Here is a 15580-nt window from a genome sequence, read left to right as displayed (position 1 = left end):
GGTCTCTGCCTAACACAAACAGTACTCTTAGGTCCAGAGAGAGGCAGTAGTCACCAGTTCAGAGCCACTGTCCTCGTTAGGGTTACTATTGCTGTGATGAAACACCGTGACCAACGCAAGTTGAGAAAGGAAGGGTTTATTTGGCTTACACTTCCACATCACTGCTCATCAGGACAGAAGTCAGGACAGGAACTCACACAGGGCAGGATCCTGGAGGCAGGAGCTGATGCAGAGGCCATGGAGGGGTGCTGCTCACTGGCTTGCTTCCCATGGCTTGCTCAGTCTGCTTTCTTATAAAACCCAGGACCCCCAGCTCAGGGATGGCACCACCCACAATGGGCTGGGCCCTCCCTATCGATCACTAATTAAGAAAATGCCCTGCAGGCTTGCCTACAGCTGATCTAACTGAGGCATTTCTCAGTCAGGGTTCCCTCTCTCAGATGACTGTAGCTTGTGCCACTAGCCAAACAGTGAAACAGGCTGGGGTGGACCCAGCACCGTCCCTACTCCACTGTGGCCAGGTCCCCCCTATACAGCCCCAGTTCTGACATTTTTCAAGATGCCTGGCTTGTGTAGTGGCCATGAAGACCCCAGGCTTCAGGAAATGGATGTCCAGTGCCTACGGATCCTGGCAGCCTGTGTTGCCCAGGGTTACCATGAGCTTCGTCCTCACAATCAGGTTGCAGGGGGCATTGTCTGTGATGCCCCATATCCTGCAGTTGCCGGGAAGGCACATCCACATCCCTTCTTCTGCCCACCGAGCAGTAGAGCAGTAGAAGAGTAGCTGGTTCTTACCTGCCTGTGCACTTGGGCCTGTGCCCTGCAGACCAGGTAGTGGCTATGGGTAGAAGGCCGCAGGGTATTCTCTCTCCCTTTCTCTCTGTGTTCCTCTGCTCTGCCCTTCCTCACAGAATGTCAGCCCCGAGACAACGCTTCCACTTTATCACCTTGTCCCTTCCCGATCCTTCATTATAGTGAGAATTTTGGAATTTTTGTTTCTTTTTAAAAAAAAAAAAGCAGAAATACTTTTTAAGAGTGCGCTTTCGTTTTAATACCAGGTGTGTGAATACAGGGCAGCCTTGAACTGTCTGAATCATAATTTGCCTCGTACTCTGGCAGGGGCATAATCCTGCCAGCTGCAGAGGGTTTCTGCGATTGTGTGACTTTGGAATTCTGGGAACTTTCCAGAGGGTATATAAACGCTAGGGCCCCGGAGGGTCATTGGGTTGTGGTTGGTTGTTTGGGAGCGGGGGTGGGGGGTGGGGGATGGGGGGTGGGGGTGGGGTGGGGGATGGGATTGGTTGTGGTTTGTTTAGTAGTCGTGATTAAAAAACAAACAAGAAGAAATTAGGTTCGGCGATCTCCTTCCCTTCCTCTCTCCCCTCCCTCCCTTCTCTCTCCTATCTAGTAGGGTGGGGGAAAGGTGGAAGGAAGATGGACACACAAAGTAGCAAAGCCCAGCTACATTCCGTGTGGAGAGCCTCTTTCCTGCCTACCCACCCCATCTCTGTTTCTTGTAGAGTGGACAAGTTCTAAGACGTAAATGACTAAAGAGGGGGGGCTCCAGGGAATATCTGCTTTTTTAAAGAGAGGTACTGAGTAACCATCCATCATTTTTTTTCTAATTCAGATTTGTCAGATTTCCCCCCCTTTCTTTAAAAGTCTCACCTGTCTATAATATTTGGGGCAAATGCTAAATATAGTCTAAGCAAATCCAGAGTTGGCTACCTAGCGTCATAAGCCACACAGCATTCTAAGCTATGGTCTAAGTAGCTTTACTTTGGCCTTTTTCCTGTTCAATACTTAGGTTTCACCTCATTTAGACAGTTCCTGGGGTGCCCCAGATCCAGCCCTCTCAGATCCACACACACTGTGCTGACCTCCCTCAGAGCACTGGGGTGTGTGTGTGCCTGTGTGTGTGTGTGTGTGTGTGTGTGTGTGTGTGTGTGTATGGTTGTGTGTGTGTGGGGTTCTGTGTGTGTGTGTATGGTTCTGTGTGTGTACGTGTGTACACACACCAAGCACACATAGATCTTTTGTTTGGATATTCCTGCTGCCCCATGTGGAGCTTTGGAAAAACTCACTGAGCACACAGAAGATACTCAATAAATGTTTGATAAATAGTTAAACCGACATAGGCCAAGAACATGTGCCTATCCGGAAGGGCCTCTGACTCAGCTCCTCTCTTCCCCAGGGATGGCCCGCATCATAGACCTGGTGCCTTGGGACGAGTGCTCTGCCCACCTGTATGCTTCCCCAGCCATCCTCATCCCTCTGGAGCGAGTGCGTCGCCCACTCGCCGGGGTGAAGCATCAGCTCTACCACCCCGGCCTGCCTTCCCTTCGGCGCATGGACATGGACTCCGTCAAGGGCTGCCTCTCGGATGAACACTGCCAGTCTTCCACTTACTACACCAAAGGTCGGGGCATGTCGCCGGCAACACCTAAGGATCTCCTGTTTGCCTTTGGAGCAAGGGTGGCTGGCAAAATGGAGGTCTTGGAAGGAACGATGGGAACAAGCAGCGGGTAAAGGGATGAGAAAGGCCAGTCCAGATGTTTCCTTCCAGAAAGCTCCTCCAAGGTCCGGCCTCTAGTTCCTGAGCAGAGAAATGGGGACAGGGACAGAGCCTGCCTCCCTAGACTATGTGAGGACTATGAAGGGCAGGTGCTTGCCACTGTGTGACGATCAACAGGCCCTCTGCTGCTGTTGTGGGCCTTGGTGTTCTTTTATTCCTTCTGGGTTTAACAAAATAAGGTTTCTTTAGCTGCAGGTGTCTCCCCCACTGTTTCAACATGTAGCCCAGGCTATCCTTAAACTGTGCTCCTCCTGTCTCAGTATGTAGCCTATGCCTAGCCTAGTCTTATGTCGTGGAGGAGGGTTCAAGTGGTGCGTGTACACGTGTGTGCTCGTGTGCACATAAGAGTTCAAAGAGTAACCTTGCGTGTTGCTCTTCAGGTGCTGTTCACCATGGTTTTGGAGACAGTGTCTCTCTTACTGGCCTGGGGTTTACCAAGTATGGCCGACTGACTGGCCAGCAAACCCTAGGATCCTCCTGCCTTCTTCCCACACTAGGGTGGCAAGTGTGTGTTCTCTCTCTCTCTCTCTCTCTCTCTCTCTCTCTCTCTCTCTCCAGCTCTTTATGTAGTTTCTGGGACCAGACCTTGGGTCCTCATGTCTACACAGCAAGAGCCTTAATAACTGACTATCTCTCCTGCATCCTTTCTCTGAGACAGTGATTTGCTATGTTGTCCTGGCTGACCTTCGACTCCTGGGCTTAAGTTAGCCTTCCTATTCAACCTCCGGAGGAGTGGGGACTGGTGGCCCACACCACCGCACTCAATACAGACACACATCCGTGTGTCCCTTGACTGTACACTAGGAGATTTTCAAGCAGAAAAGTTTGAAGGGTGTTGCCGTGAACACCCTCCCCTTCTGCCCACCCCTCAGCCTGCCTGGTTGCATTCTCATGCCATCGCTTTCTCTCCCCTTTCCCCAGCTTTCTCTCTCCCTTACCCTTTACTCTCCCTCCTTCTTCTTTTCCTTTCTTTCTCTTTCTTTCCCTCGTGTTCACACATGTGTGCAAGCAAAACTTTGCCAGGTAGTCCCCACCCTATCCTACATGGCATGATACTGTTGTCCTATCTAAAAGAGTTAATAATAATTAATAATAATAAGAGTTAATAATAATTCCATGTAGGGAGCGGCTAAAGATGGCGCCGACATCCGGTGGTCGTTTGTGGTAAACAATTCCACAGTATCCTAATAACCAGCACACCTTAAAATCTCCCCTGGAGTCTCCAAATATGTCTTGTATAGCTTACGGATGGAAAGGGGATGGATTCTAGGATTATGTGTAAATTATTAAGTCTAGAGCCTTATTAGCCTGAAACAACTTTCCACCCATTTCCATTTCATCCTGTACTGTAGACTTTTTGTAATTTAAGGTTACAATTACATCATTTTCCCCTTCACTTTTCTCTCTCCAAATCCTACGTTCTCTCTAAAACTCATGGCCTCTCTTTTAATTGTTGCTACATACACGATACATACATATATACATACACACACACGTACATACATTCCTAAATACAATGTGCTCAGCCTGTTTGCTGGTACTCACAGGTAATGTTTTCGGGTCTGACCACTTGGGATCGGATAACCAACTGGTGTGCTCTTCCCCGGAGGAGACGGTTTCCTCTTCTCCCAGCATCCCTTAGTTGCCCGCAGTTCTTTGTCTCTGGTTGAAGTCTTGTGACCTTCCCTGCTTCCATTTCCATGTTAGATGTCTATTGGTCTCATCCTTGTTCGGACCATGTATAGGCAGCCGTGTTGGTGAGAGCTCATAGGTGTAGCTTCTGTGAGATTTCTAATATGAACAACCTCAGAGCAAACTTTCTGTTCCCCTGGCTTTTGGGCTCTTTCTGCCTCACCCCCACCCCACTTCCACCATGACTCCTGAGCCTTGGGTGCAAGAGTTGTGCTATATATAGTTGCTTAGTTCCCAACCAGGCGCGATATCTCTCTTTTGTCGAGTAGCTCTTAGGTTCACTTAGAGAGCTGTTGGTTACCGCCAAGGCACTCATGCCGCTATTCCACCCTTAGGGTTCTCACGCCCTGTCGGTCACTGTTGTGGTTCATAGGTTTCATGGCTGGGTGGAACTGTTAACTGTTTTCCTCCTTTGGAAACTTTGCCAGAAGGTATCATGAAAGCTAATCCTCGTGGAGGAGGCCTTCAGGTCAGATCCTGCTCAGGTCTGTCTGGGTCAAGGGTCCAGAGTGCATAGGGTCTTTGGTCACAGCCACCTCTGGCAGGCAAGCAGGGGCAACACTATAACCTATAATGGACAACCTTGACCAAGAGCTTAGACTAGGGCCTTTTGTGTCTGGTGTTGGGTTTTGTTTGTTTGTTTAAGATGGTTATGACACCTGGGTTGGGGGAGCATTGTAGACTTGTGGAAATTTTCATTTCACAAATATATAGATAGATATAGAGATTTGCATGTGTTATAGGCATTATTTTATGTAAGTAAACCATAGTATGTTTCCTTATGACTTTTCAGGCATCCTTATTGTTACCTTATAACCCCTCCCTCCCCCTTCTGCATTCACCTTTCTCCACCTCCATGTTTCTCCATTTTTCCCACTTCCTCCTTCTCATCTCTTGTGCCCTGCCATCTCCTTCTCTCTTGCTCCCCTCCACCCTGTGGTCTCTCTTCATCCCCCTGGTTTCTGCAGTTACTCCGGGTTATGTACTCACATGCACAGACCTCAAGTTGGAAACCTGAGATGAGGGAGAACGTGTGACAGTCCTCTTTCTGGGCCTTGGTGACCTCACTCGACCTGCTATCTTCTAGTTCCATCTGCCTTCCCGACCAGACCCTGGGAAAGATGTACTGTTGACTTTTTACAGGGGTCCAAACAGCAGCATTGTAGACTGTCCCAGGCAGGGAGTTTCAGCAGTTGTTTCCACGGTTACCTTGTTAAACAAAAGCTGGATCTAAAGGCCTGATTATCCAGTCAGTACTTCACAGGTGACCTGATTCTTTGGTGTTTATACTGCTAACTTTGGCAATTAAGTTACGGTGGTGACTTGAGGGTTAAACTCTTCTTGGTCTCCAACAGTCTTGAGATTTAGAGATTCTAAATTTATATGGACTCGAATTAATTCTTTTTTGTTGTTGTTCTGGGGATTGAAGACAGTCTTACACCTGCTAGACAAGTTCCCTAGTGTTGCACGATGTATCCCAACCCTTAGATTATTGAGACCAAGTCCCAGTATACAGCTCATGCCGGTCTCAAACTCACAATCCTCCTGCTTTGGCTTCAGGCACTAGAATTCCAGCTGGGCACCACCATACCCCACTCTTGAGTAATTCTCAGCAGTTTCCTAGTGCAGATGTAGTCGGGTGTATTTGGTTTAATGACTGACACATTATTTTGCTGTTCCAAACATGAAAATAGGTCACCTTCTAACATCATTTGTGCACTGCTAGACTGTGGGATCAAAGGACATGTGGATGTTCATAATTATGATAAGTGATATTTACTGGACTGCAGTCTATAGGCTCCAGTTGATTTACACAGTCTCTGGTGATGTATGATGAGGGGCCTGTCTCTTAAAGCTGGACTAACTTTTACATTGTCCCCACTCTGGCCGAATAAAGGTGAGATACCTTACTGTAGCTCAAATGTGCATCCATCTTGTGAAAGAAACTAGGTGTCTTTTCCTTTGTTTAGGACTCATGAAGTCAAATGCATTTCTAGTATTTAAACTACTTAAACATATGGTTTATCCATGTTTCTTTTCTTTTTTCTTTTTTTTTTCTTTTTTTTGTCTCGATTTGTAGGGGCCCCTCCAACATTAAGGAAATCGCCACAGCTGTAAAATCAGTAGAAGTATTTCCCCCTTTTAATTCCTTTGGTGCTTACTTTTTTTATTTATTCACACATAAATGCATGTACAACCTTTGCCCGTATGCATGTGCTGACAGCTCACAGTTCATTCTTTTTTTTTTTTTTTTCTTTTTTTCAGAGCTGGGGACCGAACCCAGGGCCTTGGGTTTGCTAGGCAAGCACTCTACCACTGAGTTAAATCCCCAACCCCCACAGTTCATTCTTGAAGGTCTGAGGAGTCAGTTCTCCCATCATGTGGGTAGCAGATACCAAACTCAGGTCATCGGGGTCAGCAAACACATACCTTTTACTCAAAGTCATTGGTCTTTTTCTTTCAGTTTTTGGCTTTTTATGGGAATTAAAAGTCCTGTCCCAGGTTTATAGAGGAATTTGTTCACATTTTCTTCTAGTATTTCTAAGTTTCCATATCAATCTGTCTTAGGGTTTCATCGCTGTGAAGGGACACCATGACCAAGGCAACTCTTATAAAGGACAACATTTAATTGGCTTACAGGTTCAGTGGTTTAGTCCATTATCATCATGGGGGGAAGCCTGGCAGTGTGCAGGCAGACATGGTGTTCTACATCTTGATCTGAAGGCAACCAGAAGACTGGCTTCTGCAGGCAGCCAGGAGGAGACTCTCTCTTCTACTCTGGGAAGGGTTTGAGCATAGGACCTCAAAGCCCACCCCAACAGTGACATACATCCTCCATGTCCAGGTGAAGGCATCAAGGCCACACCTACTCCAACATTGCCACACCTCCTAAAAGTGCCACTCCCCATGGGCACCATACTATATAGAGTTTTCTTTATTGTAAGAGATATCGTTTTTAATTTTAAATATTTAAAAACGAACTTTTTTTCCCTTTGAGATGGAATCTCACCCTGTAGCCCTGGTTGCCCTGGAACTTGACAGGTAGACTGGTGGGCTTGAAATCACAGAGTTCTATCTTTATCTCCTGAGTGCTGGGTGTAAAGGCATGTGCCGCCACTCCTGGAAAAACATTTTTTTCTCTTAAGGTGTATAGTTTGGTCCAAGTCTCTAGAGTGACCCTGTCCTAAGGGCTCCTGAATGGACACTTTTACCTTCTTTCAACAGATGATTTCAACGAGGCCCACTTCACTCTCCTAGGGGTCCCCAACAAACCCCTGCATTGCCTGGTGAGTGTCCTTTGTCCTCAGCCCTGGCCCAGCCCAAACTCCTCTGGTCCAAGGCTCTATCTACCTCCTGAGTATATCCCCAGCTGCCTACCTGGAACTCTCACCCCCACCCAACCCAAGCCCTTGTTTCCTGCATCCTCAGTCCAATGGGTCTAACTAATATCAGGTCAGGCTTAGGAAGCCTTCTGGGATCTTGCATCTGCCATTATGGCTCGACATTCCATAGGACTTCACGGCAACCGGCCAGAAGCTCTGTCACAAGTACCGTGACGGAAAGATGATTCCCATCGTGCCAGGCATCCAACGGGCCGACTGGCCCTGCTTCACACGCGCCATCGAAGATTGGTCTCAATTCGTGTCCAAGTCCGGAGAGTTCAAGCTGCCTTGTGCCAACAGAAGGGGTCAGTCTACCAACTGCAAAGGATGCTCTTAAGAGGAGGCAGACCTCCCCGCCATTTGGTGGCGCATCTAAAGCGGGGAATGAGGTCCATAGACCAAGAACCTGGAACACACGGGCACCGGGACTGGGAAGGGGTGGTGAGGGAGGTGAGGGTGCGGACGAGGTGGGGGTGGGGGGAACGCTGAGGTAACTCAAGGTCAGGGAAGCCACTAGGGCTGGGGCTGAGAGCCAAGCAGCTCTCGGGAGGGGAGGGGATTCTGTGCAGAGGCGGGGTTTAGACGAGGGTAGGTCGGGTTTGATCTAGGTTCCCAAGGTAGGCTCTCTCCACAGTGGAGGGTTTCAGTGGCTACGCGGTGCGGTACTTGAAGCCGGAGCTGACCCAGAACTGGCGGGTAGGGAAAGATGCAAACAGACCGGGCCCGGATGGCTGGGAGGGACCGGCTGCTGGGATCCGCACCCCTCAGTCTTACGGGTTCAAATTCCTTTGGCCCACTCCAGTACTGCCTCAACCAGAACCCCAGCCTGGACCGCTATGGACAGAAGCCCCTGCCTTTCAACACGCTGTAAGTGACAATATGCAAGACCCTTTCGGGACCTTGATACCCGAGCAAGGGAAAGGGATAAGGGATCGTAGCTGTAGGGCAGATACTGAATTCCTCCCGAACCGACGCCTGTCAGCCGGTGCATGAAGCAGTTACCGCGCCAGAAGCTGGCATCTCCACGCTCCGAGAGCCAGCATTCAGAAAGGCTCTTCTCTGTTCTTCCGCAGGAACTCGTTCCGGCGCTTTGGCTCCCACTACAGGTAGAGAAAGGCCCCGCCCTGGTCGCAGCAGGCCACGCCCCCTAATATGAGTGCCTTGAGGTTGCTCAGCAAGCTTAGTGGGCTCAGGCTAGGGGTTACCTGGCAGGGTGGAGAAGGAACGGCCTGCCGCCTGCTTCCCACTGAAAGGTAGAGCCCTCATTAGGGTCACTCTGGGTTAAAGGTTCCGATGATAAGGTGCAAGTGCTGAGAGACTCTGAGGTACCTCTCAGCCATGCCAAACTCTGTTGTGTGACCCCTCCCACTGGCACTGGGGCTGCTTTCCCCAGCCCATACACAGGAAAACTCTGGTTTTGTTTTTTTTGTTTTTTTTTTTTTTTCGGGGCTGGGGACCGAACCCAGGGCCTTGCGCTTGCTAGGCCACTGAGCTAAATCCCCAACCCCAACTCTGGGTTTTGTAACTGTGTGATGCAGTGTAGATTCATACGTGACTGAAAACCTATGAAGCCATTAAAGACGGGAGTCAGTGGGAAACAGTATGAGCTAATTAGAGGTGAAGAGAATAGCCAAAAATATACAAGAGGAAGTAGGGAACCATTGAAGGTTGTGGGCACATAGACGGATGAAGACTGTTTTCAGATCCCTGAGGCTTTGGAGTGGAGGATGGAGCTAGGGAAGAAAAACTTGATTTCTCTTTACAGTACCTTGGAGTCCCCATCTCACCTCTCTTTCTCTTTACAGTCGCATCAACTATCTGACTCCCTGGCATTAATCTGTGTGGGCAGGAAGGCTGATCCTTCTATGGCTGGACTGTGCCACCTCAAGGCCCCTAACCAGACAGAGCACATGTGGTGGCACCAGTCATCTTCTCCCCAGGAGTTCAGTTCAAGAAATAAACCTAATGCTTCCGAAGATGTCTCTGTGGTGGTGGCAGTGGCGGCGGAGTGAAGGGGAAGTCTGGAGAAGGCTCAGGACCACAGATGATAGCATATTACCCTTGCCTGTTTTTTACTAACTCCTGGGAAATGGAGAGAGGGTGTGTAAGGGCAGAGTATCAGGACCTAAGCCTCAAGTCTAGCTGGGGTGGAGGCACAGGGACAGGCTGGGATTCTGGTTTCCCTAATGCTCTTTCTTGTCCATTGCTTGCAACTCCTAACCAAGATCCTGAATCCATAGCCTCCACCTGAGTTTGAGCACTGAGAGGAGAGAAGAGACCCATGATACCTCCCTGCACCCCTTACATATACTGGTGTGCTTTGGGCTGTCCCTGATGGGAAGTGGGTAGGTCAGGTTTATGCCCTCTGGTCCCTGTGAAGCATACTTCCAAATATAAACTGGGAGGAGGTGCTTGAGAACATGCTGGGCTCCTCAAGGCACTGCTATGAAATTCACTGCCTACACAGAAGGCCATCTGCTCTACTCGAGTAGTGGGACAGGCCCTCGTCTTTCCCTCAGCATACACCCTAGGCCTAAGCCCCTCTGGTGATGGTGGACGTGATTGATGGCCTAGGTGCAGGGGAGCTCCAGTGACGGGGGCATCTGTAGCTCTTGAGTCTTCTATACTCCACCCTGCCAGAGGGCAGACTGCAGGGAGAGGTCCTCATGGGAACAAATAGCCACAGTGCCCAAGAACTCAGCAGGGGATTTCTGTTCCTGGAACTTCCCACATCCCCAAACCTGAGAATATGGTCAAAGTCATATGTTTACACGGCCCTGCGTCTTCAGAGAAAAGCCCCCATGTTTTCATCTCAGTGGAGTTAGCATCCACAGGGCCAAGTTCGCTCACCATTCACCCCTTTCCTCCCTGAAACCAGTGCGCAGCTGCTGCATGCCCAAGGCTAATGTCTCAGAAGAAAGGGATTGAGAGAAAAATGGCCTCACAGGTCAGAACCTATTATCTGCTATTTGAAATTCTGCTAACAGGGCAGGAAGCCCGGGAAAGATAAACCCAGATTCCTTCACGAAAACTCATTGGACAACTCTGGGAAGCCAATGGCAGAGACCCCAGGGCTGTTAGTGCTTCATTCCAAATGACAAAGAAGAAATGGACCTGCCTAAGGTTCCCAGAGGATGCCTGTCTTGGGTGAGAATGGTCAGAGGGGCACTAGTGAACAGATGATGGTGCAAGGGGGAACCGAGTGACCAGGATTTTTTATTTTTTCTGGGCCTGCTTCTGTGACCCAGTATGAACAAGAAAGTTCACTTTATAATGTAGCCCAGCTTTGAGGCCATTGCCTGGGCCAGTGTTCTGCTGAATGCTCAGGTGACACAGGTCACCCCTGCTTTATTAGTGTTTTGAGTCCAGTGGGAAAAACAGGTAGGCAGGCCAAACCACTTTAAACCACAAAGTACGCTCCTCTAGTCTAGGACCCTACAGGGGCCAGCCCACAGCAGTAAGGTTCTTGTCCACTGGCTATATATTTAATACCAACTTTATAAATACAAGAAACAGAAACTGTCTAAGACTAAAGGGAGTAGAAAGCATAAGCAAAAACAATTAAGTGTAGAATTTTTATTAAGTTTTTAAATGTTTCACAGGCCTGGTGAGGTAAGTCGTTTTAAATCCATTTTATAGCCGGTTAAATAAACGGACTCGGGGATGAAGAGCTGGCTCAGAGGTTGAGTGCCGGCTGCTTTTCCAGAGAACCAGGTTCAGTTCTCAGCACCCACATGGAGGCTCTAACCCATCTTAACTCCAGTTCCTAGGGGTGTGGCACTTTCTTCTGACTGCAGGGGCACCAGGCACACAGGTGGTGTACATACATACATCCAGGCAAAACATTCACCCACATAAAACCAACTACCTAGGCTAGAGGAGGTGGTGATTGGCCTGAGACTACACAGCTGGTGACTGGCAAAGCTGGGAACTGAAGGCAGTGAGACTGTGATCTACTTCTTCCCTGCTGAGGAGCAAGCCAAGGGTGGAGAGAAAAGCAGAGGGTCTTCCTGGGGCTGGAGACCCGAGACTAGTACTCAGAAGGAAGAGAGCTCCCGTCAGAAAACTAAGAAGTCAAGATTAGTGGCATACATTGTAAGTCCCGGACAACATGGAGGTTGAGCGTGACTGATGCCCCAGGAGTTTGCCTAGCCTGGGAAACAGACACAGGAATGCTCTCAGATGTGCTAGTGGTGGCCACTGCGTCACAGCAGCCACGACCTCCGCTGTATCTTCAGAGGTTTGTGGCTCAGCATGAACAGATCCCATCTGAAATCTTCTCTGTGGTCGTACCCTTGGGATAGTACAGCCAGCATGACTCTCAGGCCTTCTGGACCTGAACACAGTTCCCTGGCCTTTACCACAGACCCCATCATTTCTCCTTGCTTGTCTATCCTCAGCCTCTTGTTTCCCTAACTTTGTTCAAAGCCATCCTTCCACCCCTTTCTACCCAGTGGCAAATGCTCCCTTCTCCCCATTCTTCCCAAAGACCACACGTACAGGGACCTTGGCTGTTTTGGGGACTTACATCTGTGGCCAGTAGGCTTACTTGCCAGCTCCTTTTACCTCCTGTAACTGAGGTTCAGGGATGCAGATCTATCTAGACAGAATGAAATTTCTACTATAAAATGGCAGTAGTGTTTATTACATAGCAACATGGAGAACATGCATCCTAGCCCAGGGTCTGGGGCTGGCAGAAGGGCAGGCTCAGAAATAAGGCTCAAGCTGAGATGGGGTGGAAATTACATGTCCCAGATGTCGATGGCCGTTTTTACTGTGTGTCTGTGTGTTTGCCTGTGGGTGCTCGTGCACGCGCACACACACGCTCGAGAACACACACACACCCAGGCATGCACGCACGCGCACGCACACACACACACACACACAAGCTAAAGTCAACATCTGGTGTCTTCAGTCACTCATCTCATTGTCACAGGGTCCTCTCACTGAACCCAGTATTCACCAAACGGTTAGACTGACTGGTAGGAGCACCAGGAATGTCTGTCTGTCTTGTCATCCCCCGACCTGTGTTTCTCCCACTATCAGTCTGGGGTTACATAATCACATGGCCATGAAGGTGCTGGGTATCCAAACTCGAGGCCTCATGCTTGAGCAGCGGGCACTGCACTGAGCTCCTACTCTACTTCTCGATTCTAAACCCCCCTTTTTTTTTTTTTTTTTTTGGTTCTTTTTTTTCGGAGCTGGAGACCGATCTAAACCCCTTTTAATTCTCTCATGTGAAGTTCTTGCTTTTTGCCTGGCAAACAGCAGGCGCTCGGTTATGGTCATGGAAAAAGCAAATGCACTGTAGAGCCAGGGTGGGGTGGGGACATGGTGAAGAGGGAGACTCCTGCCTCCTCCACAGACTGACTTTTACAGGATACTACAACAGAGACCTTTGGAAATGTAGACCGATAGCAGCCAATGCTCTTCCTGTGTGTGACTGCTCAGGGACAAAAACACTTTCTTGAGGATGGGATGCAGGCCTTGTCACAAGAGTCAGGCTGTGAGTTTGGGGGGAATTCCTGCAGTGAGAAGTCCAGGATGGCACGGAGGTGTGCTCTGGAGGAAGAGCAGGGTTATGGGGCAGGAAGGAGACACGGGTGGAGATGACCTTTCACGGCAGTGCTGGAAGGTGCAGGCCCTGACTGTCTGCTTGGCAAGGTGGGCAAAAGTAACTGAGATCTGTGAGGAAGCCGACCACCAGCTGGGGCAGGGGGAGCGCTTTTACCTGGATTCCCCTGGCCAGATGGGACTGGTCAGGGACAGTCCTGGCCACACTGCCTGTCTTCACCTGTGTGGCTGAGAGAATCCCTGAGCCTCGAAATGACCTAGACAAAGGACTATTCGGGCCTATCCTGCCCAATAAGCAGAGTTTTGTCTTTGCCACACAACTAGAAAATAAACTGGACCTTAAGCCTGGCACAGACACAAAGGCCCCTTGCTGTCGGCTGCTGAGTGTTGGAAGCCGAGAGGAAGGAACCTCTTGGCTTCCTAGGGGTCACAAAGGGGATGGGAAAAGAAGGGGTGTGGTCAGTTTTAAGAACAGTTGTAATATGGGTAGTTCCATGTCCTTTGAACTTTCTATTCCTATCTAGGACAAGGTACCCTGGGCTTTCAGACGCCAGGCTGAGATTTCTCCTCTCCAGCCCCACTCTGGCCTTTGAGAATGGAAGCATGTGAGCTGTGGTTAAGGACAAGGATGGATTACAGTAGGAATATGTGCAAAGACTAAGGTAAAGGCCCCAGGCTCAGTCTACAGAGAGCTCACTGTAGGGCAGACTGAGAATGAGGAGTGTGAGCCAATTAGGCTAGGTGGGGCCACTACTGTTCCAAGGAGCACCTGAATAAACGTTTTTTGTTTTTTTTTTTTTTTTTTTGCCATCTCCAGCTTCTGGCCTTTCATGAGCTGCTGGTCTCTCATGTTCCAGCTCCCTCAGGGCTAGGGTTGAATCTTAATCAGGAGGGGTGAAGTATGCTGCATTGGCTCCTGTCAGCTTAACCATAGCTTCCCCCTCAGAGCCTCAATGATGACTCCATGCAGCTCTCACAACAGTGGGACAAAGTAACCTTCCAATTTGTTTTCTGACAGATATGGCAACTGTGTCCCAAAGAGGTTAAGTGACTAGTCCAAGCTTACATAGCCAGAAGCCTCAAAGCTCAGGATTCAAGCCTAGCCGCAACCTGCTCCTTTGGTCTGCATAACTCTCGGCCTCTGCACCTCCCATCATGCCCTCTGCAAAGAACGAGTGGAAGAGCTGTGGGCTGCACCGGTCAATGTCTTTACTTCTAGAGCACACATCGAACTCACTGTATATTAACATCAAAAGTGGCTGCCTAAAGTGGAGTCATTCTTTAAAAATTCCAAACTCTCATATATGATCCAAAATGACATGAAATTAAGCTATACAATGTTATGAGTAGTATAACAAACAGCTTTTAGAATGCAAAAATGGAAGGAAAAAACTAGCAGTTAGGGCTAGACTGTTATAAGCCTGAGTTCCAGTTTTTTGAGGCTTTGTGACCAAGAGTCAACCCGAGAGAAGTGCTAACCTTAGTCTCTGTGGACACAGGAGAGAACCTGGGCACACAGAGCAGACGGATGTGGCCAGCTGGGCCTTTTAAGATGAGGTGAGGGAGTATCCTCCTACACATCTGGCCCTTGACTTGGGTGGTCAGTCTTCTTCCAAGACTCATTGGGAGGGAGGGGGGCTAAAAGGGGCAATGGTCATCGCTGGGTTCAACACAATGACTGTGATAACAAAGGTCCTCCAGGCTCTCGAGGTGGCTCTGGCCATCCAGTGATGGTGGGTGACCATGTACCTACCCAGAATGCTGCCTACTGGGCTTCTCTATCCTTGGGTACCCATATTTACTATAGAAGCAGGCTGGGAGGAGCCAGAGGCCTAGGGACTCCAGCTCAAAGGACAGCAGGTTGTTTTGGCAGCAGAAGATCCTTAGGGCCTAAGGGCTCTGTGGGGTAAGAGGCCATTCCTCACCCTGGGCACCCAGGACTTTATTTGGCCTCAGGCAGGGCTGGGACAAGCCTATGGACTCTGATCCCCAGACACTTTGGTTCACACAGTGTAGGAAGGGACCTGTTTATATCTGCTGGGGAAATCATGGGCTTGGTCTTCCTTCCTCCCCAACTCAGGGATGAAGCTAGGGGTAGAGGGACTAACCATCCTCCAGTTCCACAACAGCTCCAGCATGGGCACATTCATTCCCCCGCTTAGAACCACTCACAGGCAGGAGGAGCTTCCACAGACTCAGGACTGCCCTTAGCACGCAGGCTGCTTACGTCTCTTTCCCTGTGGACTGCACTAGCTGACCTGAGGGTGTCATGGAATGTTTCTGCTTCACCACCCTGACTGGGCCCCCAGTCTCCAAGCGGACCTTGCCTGCAGACTCCTATCCTACATATCTAACT

The 15580-nt window shown here is 49.4% G+C and overlaps 1 protein-coding gene across 3 annotated transcripts; it reads left to right on the top strand.

The window, feature by feature from the left end:
* The first annotated feature begins 649 nt into the window (after window positions 1–649).
* On the top strand, window positions 650–15055 carry Spmip8 (sperm microtubule inner protein 8). 3 transcript variants are annotated; one of them, NM_201655.1, is made up of 8 exons: window positions 650–831; window positions 2195–2419; window positions 7493–7554; window positions 7781–7955; window positions 8285–8346; window positions 8453–8517; window positions 8724–8756; window positions 9456–9626. In NM_201655.1, exons 2-8 carry the CDS (start codon window positions 2197–2199, stop codon window positions 9484–9486), a joined length of 651 nt encoding a protein of 216 aa, NP_970617.1. In that variant the 5' UTR covers window positions 650–831; window positions 2195–2196; the 3' UTR covers window positions 9487–9626. The 3 variants fall into 3 exon arrangements, with proteins under 3 accessions (NP_970617.1, XP_063133921.1, XP_063133920.1); XM_063277851.1 differs by lacking the exon at window positions 8285–8346 and having other exon boundaries at window positions 694–831; window positions 9456–15055; XM_063277850.1 differs by having other exon boundaries at window positions 694–831; window positions 8285–8517; window positions 9456–15055.
* Window positions 15056–15580: the final 525 nt, after the last annotated feature.

Source organism: Rattus norvegicus, chromosome 19 (genome assembly GCF_036323735.1).
Source record: "Rattus norvegicus strain BN/NHsdMcwi chromosome 19, GRCr8, whole genome shotgun sequence".
Classification (NCBI taxonomy): Eukaryota; Metazoa; Chordata; class Mammalia; order Rodentia; family Muridae; genus Rattus; species Rattus norvegicus.
This window is presented reverse-complemented; position numbering and strand designations above follow the sequence as displayed.

Coding starts and splice junctions, on each gene's coding strand:
- Spmip8 (XM_063277850.1), top strand. CDS start 2,197: ATGGCCCGCATCATAGACCTGGTGCCTTGGGACGAGTGCTCTGCCCAC. Junction 7,555..7,780: donor ACAAACCCCTGCATTGCCTG/GTGAGTGTCCTT, acceptor GACATTCCATAG/GACTTCACGGCAACCGGCCA. Junction 7,956..8,284: donor GCCTTGTGCCAACAGAAGGG/GTCAGTCTACCA, acceptor CTCTCTCCACAG/TGGAGGGTTTCAGTGGCTAC.